Source organism: Diadema antillarum, unplaced genomic scaffold, assembly GCF_040938485.1.
Source record: "Diadema antillarum isolate AM-2024a unplaced genomic scaffold, OU_Dant_1.0 seq00001548_RagTag, whole genome shotgun sequence".
NCBI lineage: Eukaryota > Metazoa > Echinodermata > Echinoidea > Diadematoida > Diadematidae > Diadema > Diadema antillarum.
The window spans coordinates 478,781-495,335 of NW_027272277.1; the positions used below are offsets into that span (position 1 = coordinate 478,781).

General features: G+C 38.7%; 1 protein-coding gene across 1 annotated transcript in view; it reads right to left on the reverse strand.

The window, feature by feature from the left end:
* Positions 1-2,029: 2,029 nt before the first annotated feature.
* Positions 2,030-16,555, reverse strand: part of LOC139710618 (lisH domain-containing protein ARMC9-like) — a 53,792-nt gene continuing 39,266 nt past the window's right edge. Inside the window, exon 28 of the mRNA XM_071622542.1 lies at positions 2,030-2,082. Coding sequence (XP_071478643.1) covers positions 2,030-2,082 — 53 coding nt within the window. The remainder of the gene's footprint in view (positions 2,083-16,555) is intronic.

Here is a 16,555-nt window from a genome sequence, read left to right on the forward strand (position 1 = left end):
TGCACAGGCAAAGAAATATCCCAAATATCTGAGTTCTACACAAAGAACTACAGAATATGAATCAGAGCAGATTAGCCATCACAAAAAACACTAATATACAGCAACTGGCTGGCTGTAGATGCACCATATCTCTGACATCCACTGATACAAATATTTAGTATGAATAATTATATAATGTATCATATTTCTTCAAGGTGCAATATTTCATGCATCTATGTTGACTCACTCAATTGAACTTCATGAAAATATCAATACTGTACCTGCAATTGGTACAACAAATTTGACAATGGCTATTACATATACACAATTATAATGACATTCACATTGATGTCATATTTACAGCTACTAACCTGTAACAAGTCAATTTCATTTGGAATTTAGTTGTTTAGTACTAAAAAATTCAAGGCTTGACAGTGTGCAATTACCAATGGTACTGTACTGAAAGAAAGTTCATTGGTTCACATAGTCCAATCAAATTTGTTCAAGGCTTTGTGAAGGGAATTGCATGAATTCACAATTTTGGGAAGTCAACAAGTCTTTCTTAAAGTGGGATGACATCGAATCTGTATCATAATTATGAAACCATTAGTAGATCTACTGCTTTAAAATAATGCTAGGCATACAGCTTGATGTTGCTGATGGGGGAAAATTCAAACTACACGGGACTTTACAAACAGTAATGGATCCACACATGTGCCAAAGCACTGTGGAAACTTTGCTTTAGTCTATGATACAAAAGTGCGACATATTTTCATAAAAGCATTCTCACTACCCCTTGGTTTCTAAATCTTACTGAAGGTATGACATCTATTGTACAATTTGGTCTAGGGTGGCAGTATCCAGCAGTGCAGGTACAAGTTTTTAAATTCTGGATTTCTATGGCTGAGTTTACGTGTTGACCCTTGCAGTGCTTTTACAGACAGGCAGAGATGCTCTGAAACTACTTAACTCTCATTTAGAGCGGGAGTCTGTATATCCTATGTAAGTTTTTATCTCAGTACTGTCACGATAACCAGTATGTGGGACTGTTGCCCTGTCACATGTGAGTGGGTGTGTTTTATCAAACATTATGGCCAAGTTTAGAAGGGAACTAATAAAATGCCTAAAAACAGCTCAAGGAAATAAATGGTATTTGGTGATTTATATCATAGGGACTTGACGAGATAGTCTTGTTTCCTTTTTTTCATTTGACATGTAAGTACACAGTAGGTGGTTTGCCCCTATGTTCCTTCCACTGTCACACATACTGTTCAGTCATCCCTTCCCCTGGCCTCTTTAGGGGAGGTATGATGAATTGATTTCCTGTTCAATGAATTACTATCTTTCTACACAAATACAAAAAAACAAAAAACAAAGGAGCATTCCATTTCTCAAACATTAACACATATGTACACATGCGCACACATACACACACACACACACACACACACACATGCACACACACGTACTGCACGTTCTGCAATTCTGCACATCCATGCTTTTATGCCAAAATTATCATAGGCCTTACAAAGCCCGAAAATAGTATGTACTAAATTTTTATTTCAACTGCAGTTTACAAGGAGAATCATATGTACACACTGGCACATACGTAGCAGTACTATTACTCATCATCCCATAATCTACTTGGCACGCTCATAGACGAGTTTCAAACATTCAATCGTCATAGAAACACACCATGCTCAACTCTCAGAATGCTAACCAGCAGCAATTGACTTTACTGCCATAGCATGCATTACTGTATACGCCGAACATTTCGCAAGTCAGGTGCTATTCGCGAAATTAAAGACACATGAAAATATTGACACTGATCCCGATGTGAATGTGACGTACGCGTGTACACTTCTCCATTCAGTACAAGATTCCATGATCGCGAATTTAACCACTCGCGAAATCATCGGGAATTCCCAATTAACGAAAATCTACACTCGCAAAATGTATGGCGTATACATCAGCTGAAGGCGAGAACCCTGTACCATTGATTGCTGGAGATAATTCACTCTGATTCAGTAGCATTTCATGCATCCAGTATTCACTTGTTCCTCCCAGCTGATCCCGCGCTACCTTGTCTTCTTGAGGCTGCACCTGGAGACAGAGAGAGATAAAATATGACATACGGCAAAACCAGAAATTTTCGTGTGCATTTTAATTTCCCGCATTTCACAAGAGCCAAGATTTGCAACATTCTATGCGGGTGAAAGTTCTTGTCTACATGATATGCATTGAATGCCAGTGGCAATTCGCGAAAATTTCATGCCGCGAAAAAGGCTGTTGGCTCCAATTCACGAAAATTTCATCAAGCGGAAATTTCTTGCTTTACAGTAATTGAACATAATTGATGTGATCTTGGATCACTACACCAACCAACAGTTGCCCGACGAGATTTCTGACTTCAGATCAATGGAATTTCTGGAAGATGATTTTGATGTGAAGGTCAAATTGTGACAGAGAAGATTCTCTGCTTGGCAGTGCTGTATATCTCATGAAAACTAGCTGGTTCTATCCCACTATGGGAAATGATGGTAAAAAAACAAAAAAACAAAAACAAAAACAAACTAGAAATGTTGCAATGGCGACTGGTATGCCTCCACCATAATGCATGATTCTCGTAATATGTCTATAGTACATGTGGACAATGTGTGATTACATTTTCACAAAATTGGCAAAATATTAAAATGACATGTTTGTCACAAATGTATTGAATGTTAACCTTCCTTGACCGATGTTTAATTGGATGAATAGGAGAGCATGTATTTGGGGATTTAAGAACTTTAACTTGACTTTGACCCTTTCATAAGTCCATGCACTGAGTAATTTTCAAGGTATGGAGAAAAAGTGCAATTTCTGTATTGAACAGTAAATTGTTATCATTTGCATCTGGCCTTTGATTTATAAGAGAATCACTGTCAGGCAGAACATACATAAATATGTACTAAGTTTCAAGATAACTTGAGCCACTTCTGAGATATGGAGAAAGAAGTAAGTTCAGCACTTTCACTTCATCTTTGACCTTCTTGGCAAAAAAACAAAAAAAACAAAACAATCCCAGAGAATCTCTATTGGGTTATACATGCATACATCAAGTAAAAAAAAATAATCCTGCTGGCATTGCATAAATATAAGGAAAATAGTAAAATTTTAAAGTATTGCCCTTGACCTTTGACCCCTGACCTTTGACCCCATGAACCCCAAATTCCCTAGATAACCACTGCCAGTCAGTACATGCATATATACTACGTTCCATGAAGATATCTTGAACAATTTCCAAGATACGTGTACAGAGAAAAAAGTGAAATTTTAACATTTTACTTGACCTTTTGACCTTTGACCTTTTGACCTCATGACCCCAAACTTTCACCAGAGAATCTTAATTGGGTAATACATGTATACACTAAGTTTCAAGAAAATATCTTCAGGCATTGCATAGATATGGGGGAAATAGTGAAATTTTAAGCATTTGACCTTGACCTTTTGACCTTTGACCTTGAGCATGTGCACCCAAAAGTTGATTTTTTTAGTTATGCTGTCCACAAAAGTCATTACGGACGGACGGAAGGACGGAAGGACGGAAGGAAGGACAGACAGACGGACGGACAACCCGAAAACATAATGCCTCCGGCACCACTTCGTGGCGGAGGCATAAAAATTAAGGCAGGCAGCTGTTGAGAAAAGGTTTAGAAGATTAGGTTACATTCAAGTGCATGGAGTTGTCCTTTATTGTTCATGGAATAAATATGTGAATAACTGCTGAAACCAGTGGGTAAAAAATGCAGTGTGAGGACAGACAGACAGACAAACAATCCAGAAACATAATGCCTCTGGCACTCCTTTGTGACAGAAGCACATGAAACTCTTCTGTGTGTTCTTATATAAGTTTGGGAATCATTCCACAACTGTAGCTCATTGCTGCAAAACACTAAGGTACAACAAAGCATGTATTTTCAATTGCATGAATGTAAATGTGTTATCTTTTAAGCAAAACAAAATAAGCTTGATATATATCATTCAACGAACATATTATTTTTTTTGTGTGTGTGCGTTTAGCCTTTCCAAGCACATACATGGTACTGAAGAAAAGAGCTTTCATTTGGTCTGATCATGATATCTGGTTTTAATCCTGTACCTGTACAACCATGTGAAATATGCAAGACAAGCGGTTGTCATAGGAACTGGATTAACATCATGGTTACCTGGAGTTGTCTTCCTTTGAACAAAAACTCAGACTGTCATCATTCGCCCACACTCTCTGCCGCAAGAGGCACATCACACACAGTCACACACAGACATATCTTTTTTAGTCTCCCAAAACAACACAAGGACACAAAAAGTGCATTAGACATTTTTCTCTTCATCCTAGTACCAACGCCACTAAAAATAGCAAGTTAGACACTGGGGTGAAATTGGTCAGTGAAGAGCTAGCCACATATTATCACATTATGTAGCGCTTTCATTTCAATCAGAGGGCAGGCTAGAAGTACTGTATCATCTTGGAATATACTGAAATCTATTCCAATCTGGTAATGTGTTTATTCAGAGTAAGACAACCAGAGAGCATTTTGTTCTCTAGCAAAATCAAATCATCTGCAACGAGTTAAATTCACACAGCAATATCTCAGAGGGATCTTAAGAATTACAATATTAGGAGAGGGAAAGAGGGAAAAATTAGAGTTTTGCACACACACAAAAAAAAAGAGAGAAAAGAAAGGAGTATGGGTCCATTTAATGAAAGTCTTCATGAGAGACGTTTTGCTCATAAGACACACTTATGAGAGACTACATGAAATGGATTTTACATCTCTCTGAAAGTCTCTTACAGCTACATTTCAGCAACTTTGGCCATTCTGAGATACATATAAAGACTTTAAATTGATGACTTTATGAAATGGACGACAGGACAAAAACACTTCCACTATATAAAAGAGGAATGAACTGCGGGGAGGTTGGGGGGGGGGGACAGAACTGAAAGAGTGTAGAAACTAGTGCCTATTCACAGATTCAAGCACACAATTAGTAACAACAATACTGCTCTCACTCCATTACAAAATAAAGTGTACGGGCATCCACTGTGATTCCATAGTTCACTCTGAATCAAACTCAAAGTGCAGGGTGACTTCACACTGAGTGAGCCATGTCTTACTCTGTGGCTTGATATGTAGTGGTGATACTTCCTTCTCATCAGCTGCATTATGGGAAGGCTGACCTGATTCCATATTGGCAGCAAAAAGTGGTATGAACCAAATGAAATAATCATGCCAGCAAGATCACCAAGAAGAATTTGATTGTCTTTTATTTTCAGTCTTCATTTCTCTTTATGGGGGAGGGAAGAGGATGGAAGCCAAAAGGAATTACACAAAGAAGAGGACTATGCCTGTAAATAGGTGTACATGTATGTACTGATATTTCTGAGGGTATCCTATCATTCATTCTATTATTCATCATGAGAGTCACAAAAAGACATAATAAGCCTTTTCACAGTTTTCATCTCAAGCAATGATTTCAATGTATGAGAGTAATCTGTACACATGTTCATGTTATAACATCTGTCCATCTGTCTGAACAGCAATGCTTCCTATACAAACAAAAATGTTGGGAGTCAGTGGAAACTACTTTAGGAATGGTCTTTTAATAGAGAACACTCAATTTGGCACAATTAATGCATTTGAAGTGATGAAAAAATCCTGTGAAGTCATCATATCACAAAATACATTTTTAGCTGGACAGCTGGGATCAGAGACGGAAGGGATTTCACAGGATGACTGGCTATGTATGTATTTCACCAGTGACCACTCATCATGGCAGACAAAGAACAATTATTTCTTTTGTTTTGTTTGATTTGTTTTGTTTTGTTTGAGTTTGATTGCAGAAGAAAAAGACAGGGGATATGGGTGCATTGAATAGATTTCCCCAGTAATCTCTAGCATATGCCAGGCTGCCAACACATCACACATTAGAATCAAGAAGATTCCAAAAGAACAATTGTGGGGGATACATGTACGTGTGTGGGCAACTCTAAGCTCCCAGATCATGGCAGCTTTAACGTCCTTTTGTCAGAAAATAAAGAGACATGCGACCTTCTGTATGCCACATTAATTCCTGTCCACAAGTAGGTGTGTGAGATTGGTGAACATTTGACTCAAATTCATACAGAAAGGGTTAAAGGCGGTATGAAACAACTGGTGAGTGGCTTTTCATAGAGTACTTTAATCTGTGTGGCTTTGCCGTGCAACGATGCCACCTCCTTTCCCTAGTTGCATGGTGGGAAGTCCAACATGATTACGTGGCCGGATGAGGGACAGACCACAAAGAAATGGCAGTGTCATTGTGATAGCACATGATCCTGTGGACTTGTGACATGTTACATTTCAAATCTGTAACATGCACATTTCCAAAGAATACACATTGTAGGAGTCACATGTAGAGAAAGATCTCTCCCTTTTTTTTTTTTTTTTTTTTTTTTTGGGGGGGGGGGGAAGGAAAAAAAAACATTAAAAAAATGTAAAAAACATCTGTACCAGGGTCTTTATACTAATGATCTTAAATACTTTATCAGAGCATACACATAGTGATGGACAACAGTGTGAGTACTTAGACACACAAGTACCCTCCATATACATCACAATGAATTATGTACTTCATGAAACATTTGACTTTTAATATATTCTGCATGTTAAAAAGAGTGAGATGAAAACAATCTTGCATGTTCCTGTACCTTCATGGAAAAGAAAATCAGTTCATTTTTCATACCAAAGGGAAAGTTATCAAAGTGATGGTCATTAAACTTCTGCACAGCAAGGTGAAACAAAACAACAACAAAAAGAGAGAAAATGACAGCAACAAGTTAATGCCAAAAAAAACAAGAGACCCGCGGGTCTAGCGCTCACCTGAGTATCGCAAGTTCACCTTTCACGCAGTCACTAATCTAAATTATTCACAGCTCTACCAAAATTTGACCAGGCATTCTCAAGTAGAAGATGAAACTGTACAATAAGGGCCCAAATTTTTTAAGATTCCTTAATTTGGGGGGGGGGGGGATTGGGGCCCCCTGGGGCCCTCTGGGTGGGGCATGGTGCCCATTTTTATAAATTGAGATCCTGACCCCCTAGGGATGCTACCTGCCAAGTTTGATGAAAATACATCATGAGGTTTTCAGGAAGAAGATGAAAATGTACAATTCAGGTCCCCATTTGGACCTTCCCAACCAACCCCCCCCCCCCCCCTGCCCCCAAGAGGGGCACCCCTTGATCTCCTATGAACAAACTTGAAAATACAGTCATTAATGTACTCACTCATAGTATTATCTTACCTCTATAACTTCTGATTCTAGAGAAGATTTTTAAAGATTCCTTCATTTTGGGGGTTTGGGGCCCCCCTGGGGGCCCCCTGGGTGGGGAATGGTGCCCATTTTAAGAAATTGAAATCCTAACTCCCTAGGGATGCTACCTGCCAAGTTTGGTGAAAATGGGTCATGGGGTTCTCAAGAAGAAGATAAAAATGTACAATTTAGGCCCCATTAGGACCCCTCCTCACCCCCCTCCCCTGGGTCCCAAGGGGGGCACCCCTGATTCTGCCATGAACAAACTTGAAACTACAGTTATCAATGTACAAACTCATAGTATTAACTTAGCTCTATCACTTCTGGTTCTGGAGAAGAAGATTTTTACAGATTCCTTAAGTTTGGGGCGTTTGGGCCCCCTGGGGGCCCCCTGGGTGGGGCATGGTGCCCATTTTAACAAATTGAGTTCCTAACCCCCTAGGGATGCTACCTGCCAAGTTTGGTGAAAATGGGTAATGGGGTTCTCAAGAAGAAGATGAAAATGTACAATTTAGGCCCCATTAGAACCCCTCCCCACCCCCCTCCCCTGGGTCCCAAGGGGGGCACCCCTAATTTTGCCATGAACAAACTTGAAACTACAGTCATCAATGTACTAACTCATAGTATTAACTTAGCTCTATCACTTCTGGTTCTAGAGAAGAAGATTTTTACAGATTCCTTAATTTTGGGGGGTTTGGGCCCCCCTGGGGGCCCCCTGGGTGGGGCATGGTGCCCATTTTAACAAATTGAGTTCCTAACCCCCTAGGGATGCTACCTGCCAAGTTTGATGAAAATCGGTCTTGGGGTTTTCAAGAAGAAGATGAAAATGTAAAAAGTTTACGCACGACGGACGACGGACGACGCACGACGCACGACGGACGCCGGACGAAGGGCGATCGCAATAGCTCACTTGAGCCTTTGGCTCAGGTGAGCTAAAAAGTTATGAAGGCCTACACTTATCTTGAAATTCAATACACAACATGAAATTCACATCCTTCAAACTACATACACGTATGTAATATACATACACAATACATTCAAAATGTCTTGAAATGATATTCAATTTGTTAATAGTACCTGCATTGAATGCAGACACAATATGGTAGTTGGTGTACAAGAAAACATGGTTAGGCATAATGTGCATTATATTGAGAAAGACAACACTGTTAAAGCACACTTTCTGTCACATTTTCTGTCAAGATGTCACTTGAATGGAAACTTTAATTAGAAGGTCGCAAGCATTGCTTCTTCTTTTTTTTCCCCCTATACAAACTGCAAAGAAAAAAGATTTGTGGTGAAAATATGATGCATTTTTGCTGAATTTTACAATTAAAACGGGAGAAAAATGTTGTTAAACAGCACAAGGTGTGAATAGTGCACAAGACGAGTTACAACTTAAAACACGTGGGGGGGGGGGGGAGGAGGAAAAAAAGTCTACTGCTTGAAGTGAGATAAGGAATCCGTGATTACAATACATGCTACATATTAAACGTTTAATGTGCAGGTTGAAGTCAGATCACATGAAACTGCTGGAGATCTTACTCGCTGGCTTGCTCAGCAATGATGTCACTTCCTTTTCAGATGCATGGTGGGATGCACGACCTGTTTAGATGGAGGCAGGCATGAATTGCATGGATCAATGGCAATAGCATTGGCACGGACTGTCTATCCTGTGAAAGGTCTAGGACTATATTGACTTACACAGATTACGCCTAATGGAGACATGTACAGAAATGCTACACTTAGTATGGAAGTGTGGTAGATCAAAATAGGGAGAAAGATTACACCTTACTATATTCAGGAGTATGAACATGACAAAAGTGTGAATGGTGAAAGGTGTAAACAGTGCACAAGGTAAGCTTCTAACTGGAAAATATGGGGAATGGAAAAAAAAAACACACCAATCAACTGCTTGAAGTGAGGCTAGAGAAGCAGTGATTGTAATTATGTCGTAATACATGGATTGCTACATTTTGTTAATGTGCAGGTTGAAGTCACACCAAAGTGTTGGAGGTCTTACTCGCTGGCTTGCTCTGCAATGTCGTAACTTCCTTTTCAGATGCCACTTCCTTTTCAGATGCATGATGGGATGTGCGACCTATTTGGATGGAGAAAGCAGGAATTCCATCCATGGATGAATTACAAGACGGTTAGTTATAGCTAGCATTCATTGCCAGTGACTTTCTCTTTCTTGTGAGAGTACTAGGACTTAATTGAATCACATACAGCCGACAGAGACATATGCATATAATTGTGCAAATATGGAAGAATTGTGGATCAAAATAGGGAGAAAGATGACACCTTCGACAATATTCCGGAGTAGTACATAATGAAAATGAAGAAAGTCAAAGAGAAGAAGGTATATGGTATAAAGTAGCCAATACAAAGAGCAAAACTGGAAAAATCAGTAGTGGAAACAATTGGAAGTTTATATTTCTGAAGCGTCTTCCATGGATTTAGATATCAATGAGGTAAAGCATGACTGTATAACTGCAATTACTTCGACAAATAGTCACAGTTCGCTATTCCAAAGGTTTGTTATTCTGAAGTTTCATTAGTCTGACACTGAACAGAAGTGTACTTCAAACCTTATTTCATTTTTGAACTATCAAACCCTTGGACTAATGAACCTTATTTCATTTTCATATCAATGAACCTTAGGAATATCACCACAAATGTTCAGATGAACAAACCTTGTTTAATTTTTGACTAATGAACATCACCTGGACATACATCTTGGGGTCTGTCTATTAAAGATTTCACTATATAATGCTAGTCAGATTAACTAGAAAATGTTTATCTTCATAAAAATTGACCAATTGTACTGCTTATGAACAATTTTAACTTTTTAACAGGCTGCAGGCAAGCAGATGAGGACTGATCTTAATTATGTCAGTTTGAGTTCCTTGTGTTTTTATTGCGATATACTTGAAGTCTTAGCCCAAAATGGACGATAGGTACATGTATATGCATTCTTAGTTTTGGGACCAGCCCAAGCGTGAAAGAACAAGTGTGTAATGGAGCGCCTTGGGGTCAAGTTTCACTGTGCAAGTAAAAAGTGAGCAAAAAGCAGATAAACAATTTTATAATATTCCTGCTTCATTTCATCTTTCTATGCTAATGAAAGTATTTTAGGAGTTGTTTACTGCACATCAGGTATTGTGTAGTGAATCTTATTTTCACACAACATAACAAAGGTACAAAAATTGCTCAAGATAGTAAACTTGTCACTTTCGAGAAGTCTACTTTATTCTCATGGCAGTGAGACTCACTCTTACTCTCTGGTTTGCTCAGAGCATCTTGACGATCCTGGTCTGATGCATGATGGGATGTACGACCTTAAAGGGTGGGGAAGGCAGAAGGTATGCAAGCAAAGAAAATTGAATGAAACACTGCAGCCTATTCCCCATGGACTTCAAGAATATGATGCACAGACATCAGGAATCACCAAATGTTCTTCAGGTGAAAAAACTCTCACAAAATGACTTCAAAGGGCATGTAAAAAAAAATCAACTGAACACTTTAAAAATGCTTTATGTTGCAATGCTATCATTCGATGACCTTAATTCTACATATTTAAGAGCATCAAAAGTGTTACTTATTAATTTTTTTTTCCTTTTCCTTGTTTTATGTTTTGTTTTGTTTTGATTTTGTGTGTGCTTCTTTTTTCTTAGGGGGGGGGGGGGGGGGTTATATTATCAGTTTCTGGTGCCTGGTGTATCAAGAGTACAGAAAAACAGTGTGCCTGACCAGACAAAACTTACAAAACTGAGACAAGAACCATTACTTTAATTTCCTTGATTTTATGGTTTCAAATGTCAGATCTACACAGAAGAGCCCTTATGAAAATACTGGTTCCTGATGCAAGGACACACTGTCTGCAATAATGTGATCCACGGTGGAAATGAATTAGGTATGCACAACATCTATAGGTGTAACTACACATGGGAGAACTTGCAAACTTCAAAAAGGAAGAAGTGTCAGTACGGTGCATTCACAGTCACAGCAAATTTCTCTTACTCTGACGCTGGCTAGCCAAGGGAGACGCAGCTGCCTTCTCTGTTGAATGATGGGAAGTACCACCTGGTCACATGATCAACATGGGAAGGATTTGTGTGAAGACAGAAATATGAAAGCAATCAGGATAGGGTCCCCAACTAGAAGAAAGTGATAACCACCCATAAAAACTGACACAAAGATTGCTAGAAATGATAAAGAATAGCCATAAATCACAAATTAAAAAGGAAATGTGAATCACACTCCAAACATCACAACTAAGAAATTTAATGTAAACCTCACACAGAGAAGTCTCATATAATTCCCCAAACAATCCAACTTTGTAATACCACGGTCATACATGGCAGAAAGCAAAAGATTAAAATAGAAAAAAAAAAAAATCTCCCTCACTTGGTCGTCTGCTTGTCCTCGGTGATCCATCTTTTCCCGTTGCATGCTGGGATATGCGGCCTTAGAGTACAGGGCAGGAAAAGTTGAAAATTTCATAATCAACGGTGATACTTGATGAATCAACTGGGGCAGATTACTGCAAGAGACGTCACTACTCGTTATAAGCACACAATGTACCGCAACAACCTAATGGTATCACTAATCATTTCATAGAAAAAAAATGCTAAAACATGATTGCAGGTGAACCTAATATGACAATGTGTGAAAGTGTCATTAAAATGAGCTAATGTGGTTCAGTGGATAAGAACATGGGCTGTCAATCGCAAGGCCCCTGGTTCAAGTCCCCTGGCTGCAGCAGTTATGCCCCTATGCAAGACACTTTATCCCTATTACCTAGTCCTTTGGAGGGGACTAACAGCTGTTGGTCCTGCATGGTTGCTTGCTTATTTTAACCAGTTGAAGACCAGTCCCGAGTATACTCTGGCAGGTGTCTATGAGAAAGGTGTACTACAGCAAAATCAGCTTGTCCTAAATGGGTTAACACATTCAATGCTTACTTGTGGTCACTATGTACACAAAATCAATTCTAATCATTTTCAATACAACAAGTAAATCTTAGACTGAGAGAAACAGAGTATGGGAGTCAATATTTTTCACTGCACACTCTCTTACTCTGTTGCCTGCTTGCTACAGGCGTTGCCTCTTTCTCTGCATCATGCTGTGATGTGCGGCCTGATTGCATGGCAGACAGTCATGGAAGCATGGGAGGATTGGACAATGTGAAGACAGTTGATGTGACATTCAGAGTTAAGTCTGTTAGTCTCAGTTCAGGTTGTCCAAATCAAATGCAGCAAAGCTCAAACACAGTCACACACATACAAGTACACCTCAACATACACACACACACATGTGCGCTCATAAAGCCTTTCTCTTTTTTATTTCCTCCTCTACTCTTAGTCTTCTCCATCTCTGTAGAAATGAAATTTGATTCCTCTCAGCGTTTAAGACAATCCAAAGTTTAACTGTACTGTATGACCTTGTTTCAAATAAATTGTGGGAACCTTGAAAATAATTATATATTTACTGAAGCAAAAATGTTTCAAATTAATCAAAACAAGTCAACATTCATACAGTAACAGTAACAATTTCGAGCTGCTAGATCTCTAGAATTACAGTGCCAGAGAGATTCATCAAAGAGGGAGGTGACTTTTATTTTGGGAAATATTCTTACTCGGTCGTCTGCTTGCTTGTGGCAAGGACTCTTTGTCTGCTGCATGCTGGGATATGCGGCCTAAAGGTAGTATATACAATGTAGGAAAGAAAATTATGCACTTTTAGATATTACATCAACATTTCTTTACAACATCCTAACTAACAAAAGGTACAGCTCATCTTTGGCTTAATACGGGATGAGATTGATTAGCTGGGTGCTTATCACTGATAGTTTCTGATAAAAGGAAAACAAAATCTACAAAGTGTCAGTGAAGTTTATGCAAAGATCATGTAGTCTCTTTGTTACATTTCTGCTTATAGTTGCATGGTCATTACTGAAAGTGCTGAATATGTGATTTTAAAAGATGTTCATGTTTCTTTTAATAAGTGTTATATGATAAAGGGAGAAGAGTTTAAGTTTCACAACATAAAATTATTTTGCTCACTGCCGAAGATATATCTTTCAAAATGAGATCTTATGCAGCATTGCTTATAATCCACTGGAAAAGCAAACAAAACATAATACATATTATATATATTCAACATAAACTCTATAGGATAATGATTATATTCCTGAAACAAACATTAAAAAAAATGGTAATCATAAAATTACTAAGAACAACAATGATTGCATAATCAATGCTACTACTACTACTACTACTACAAACAAGTGTGATGATGGTAATAATAGTCACAATCATCATCATCATCATCATCATCATCATCATCATCTCCTCCTTCTCAACATCATTACAATAACAATGGCAGTCATAAAGATTACACATCTGTCTTACTCTGCTGTCTGCTTGTGGGTGGCGACGCCTCTCTCTCTGCAGCTGTTTTATGGGATGTCCGGCCTGATCACATGATCAGAGCGGAGAGCATAGATAAAGGGAGAGATGGATATTGTTTTAAAACACAAAGCCCTCAGAAGCATAGACTGTGGCTTCCCATTTTATCAGTGCGAAGAAACGCAAAGACTTGAAAGTGGTGAAATCAAGTCAGAATAAAAGCAGGGATGAATCAATAAATAACCGACATGTTTCAAAATGCTTGGCGCAAATGTAATGCGACAAAATGTTTCACATCTAATGCATCGACTTCAACATCTCAATGCTATCTTGTACGTGATTAAAGAAATAAGGTACAATAAATCATTACAGAGAAGGAAACAGTAGTGATAATGGCTATTAAAGGGTAGAATTAGTGTCTTTAGTGCTGAAAGATTTCTTACTCTGCCGTCTGCTCGTCTGTGGTGATGCTCCTTTTTCAGATGCATGCTGGGATATCTGGCCTGATGTACGAGTGAGGTAAGTTTGGACAAGAAAAATCAGGGCAGTTCAGAGTGAGGTTCTTGATTTTTTTTTTTCCAAATGAAACCAAGCATTCTTCTTGATCCAAAAAAAAAAAAAAAAATACAACCAGTCACATACTCATGTGACCTGTAAGTCAATCACATCATTGTTTATGCGCTTGTTGAAGAAGGCTTCACACATACAGATGACATTCTCGTTTAAACAGTCAGTGAGTTCAGCGTGACAAGAGCTGTAGTGAGGTAGAGAAGTAGGGAGTTAGATACTATAGATAGATAGATAGATACAATAGATAGATAGATACAAATGTAGATAGATAGATAAATAAACAGATAGATAGATACAAATGTAGATAGATAGCTGCTAGCTATATAGATTGATTGATAAATAGATAGATAGACAGATAGATAGATAGATAGACATTCAGATAGATATGTAAATAGAAGGAAGATAGAGGGAAAGAATGAAGCAGAAATGATCACTGCAACACACTCTGCCTTACTCAGTCTCCTACTGGCAGAGGAGGACGATTCTTTCAACTCTGGATGATTGGAAGGACGGCCTGGTGTGTGGTCATCAAGGAAAGCATGAGTGGACAGAAGAGAGACAGCCATTCACTTGAGATTTTGTACCATGTGTAGAATAGTTAGATGGTCCTAAGCACAATTCAGCACCACTGACCTTTTCAAGACAAGACAAGAGACATGCCTACGCTACATTTGCTAGGAGTGAGTACCCGACATACATTAATATATAGAGAATTAGACATAAAGGTAGCCTTTGACATACATATCTGCTTACGTATTTGTATAATCATGCTAGTAACGGAAGTGGAGCTAAACATACATATCTATGTTACTCCAGTGTAATGGATAATGTAGACACTGCAAAGACAGAATGTAAATGGAATGTCAAACCTTTGTGTGCTCCGAGTGCCACATGGCACAGAAAATCTTTTCGCGTTATACACACTGTACAAAGTCCCTGGCATAGAAAGAGTCAATCTCATTTAAAAAGAGAGAGAAAAAATAACAACCCCCCCCCCCCCAACACACACACACACACTGACAGAATCAACCCCCACACCTCCCCCCCCCCCCAAAAAAAAAAGAGCAAAAACAAAAACAGAAACAAAACAAAAACAGAGGCACAGTGCAAGAGTGACAGAATCAACTTTAAAAAAAAAAAAAAAAGAAAAGAAAAAAAAATGAGGCACAGTGCCAGAGTGTTTGTGCAGGAACACAGCAAATGATATAGTCTGGGTACCAAAGTCAGATTTTGAACCTAATCTTGTTTTACCATCCACCCAATATATATTTTTTTTTTCTACTGGCTCTACCTCATTTTGAAGACACTCAATCTGAATCTGGATGATGCAGCTCTTGCATCCTCAATGGTTTTGAGATACAATACGATTTCTGGTGACCATTTGGTGGTAATCTTGAATATTTCAAACCCATAATGGATGCAAGAGTTGCGTCAACCAGATTTGGAATAGGAACTCTCAAAATATGGTAAAAACCAACATAAAACAATGGGTGCACAGTAGAAAACAAGGTTGGGCTTCTGGCACCCACACTAGTGTCCTTACTCTTTGAGACAGTTTTTTTGTGATGATGTCTCTCCTCCTGGGTCCTGCTGAGTCATGTGACCTGATCATGTGACAAACGGGAAGACAACCACACGTGACCACACACCATCACCTATCAAGTTGTTGAATACCATTTATACGTGAGATGTATATCATGTTTACAATTATAACAAAAGGCATCTGTTTAACAAGTATCTACCCATTAAGAATCATAGTGCCTCGTTTGAAAACCACACCAAAACTTTGAAAGGATCAAGGGTGGTAGCTTCAGGCAGGATACACTGTGCTTATCAACAAATCATAGACAAAAGAGAGAAAAAAAAAGATAAAAGACATAAAAAGATCCCACCTACCAAATTAAAATAACAAACAAGAGGACTGAGAAATAAACCTTGCTGAACCAGTAACACATCAGTGCATGTGATTCAGCACATTCTCAGCCAAAAGCCCATTGTTCCCTCTACCACAAAACAAGAAGGTGCAAAGTCAAAATTGGAAATCATTCATGAAGTATGAGGGGATCGGGTGCAATAACTGTGGGTGATAACAAAATTCTGTGCTTGTTCACGTCAAACGTGTCTTACTCGGTGGTTTGTGGTCCCACTCCATGATGTCATCCTCTGCATGATGGAAGGAGCGTCCACCTAGTTTTCAAGCGAGTATGGAACGGCATGCATGAGTGGCAGAACATTTTTACGTTTGATAGATGAAAAATTTGATATT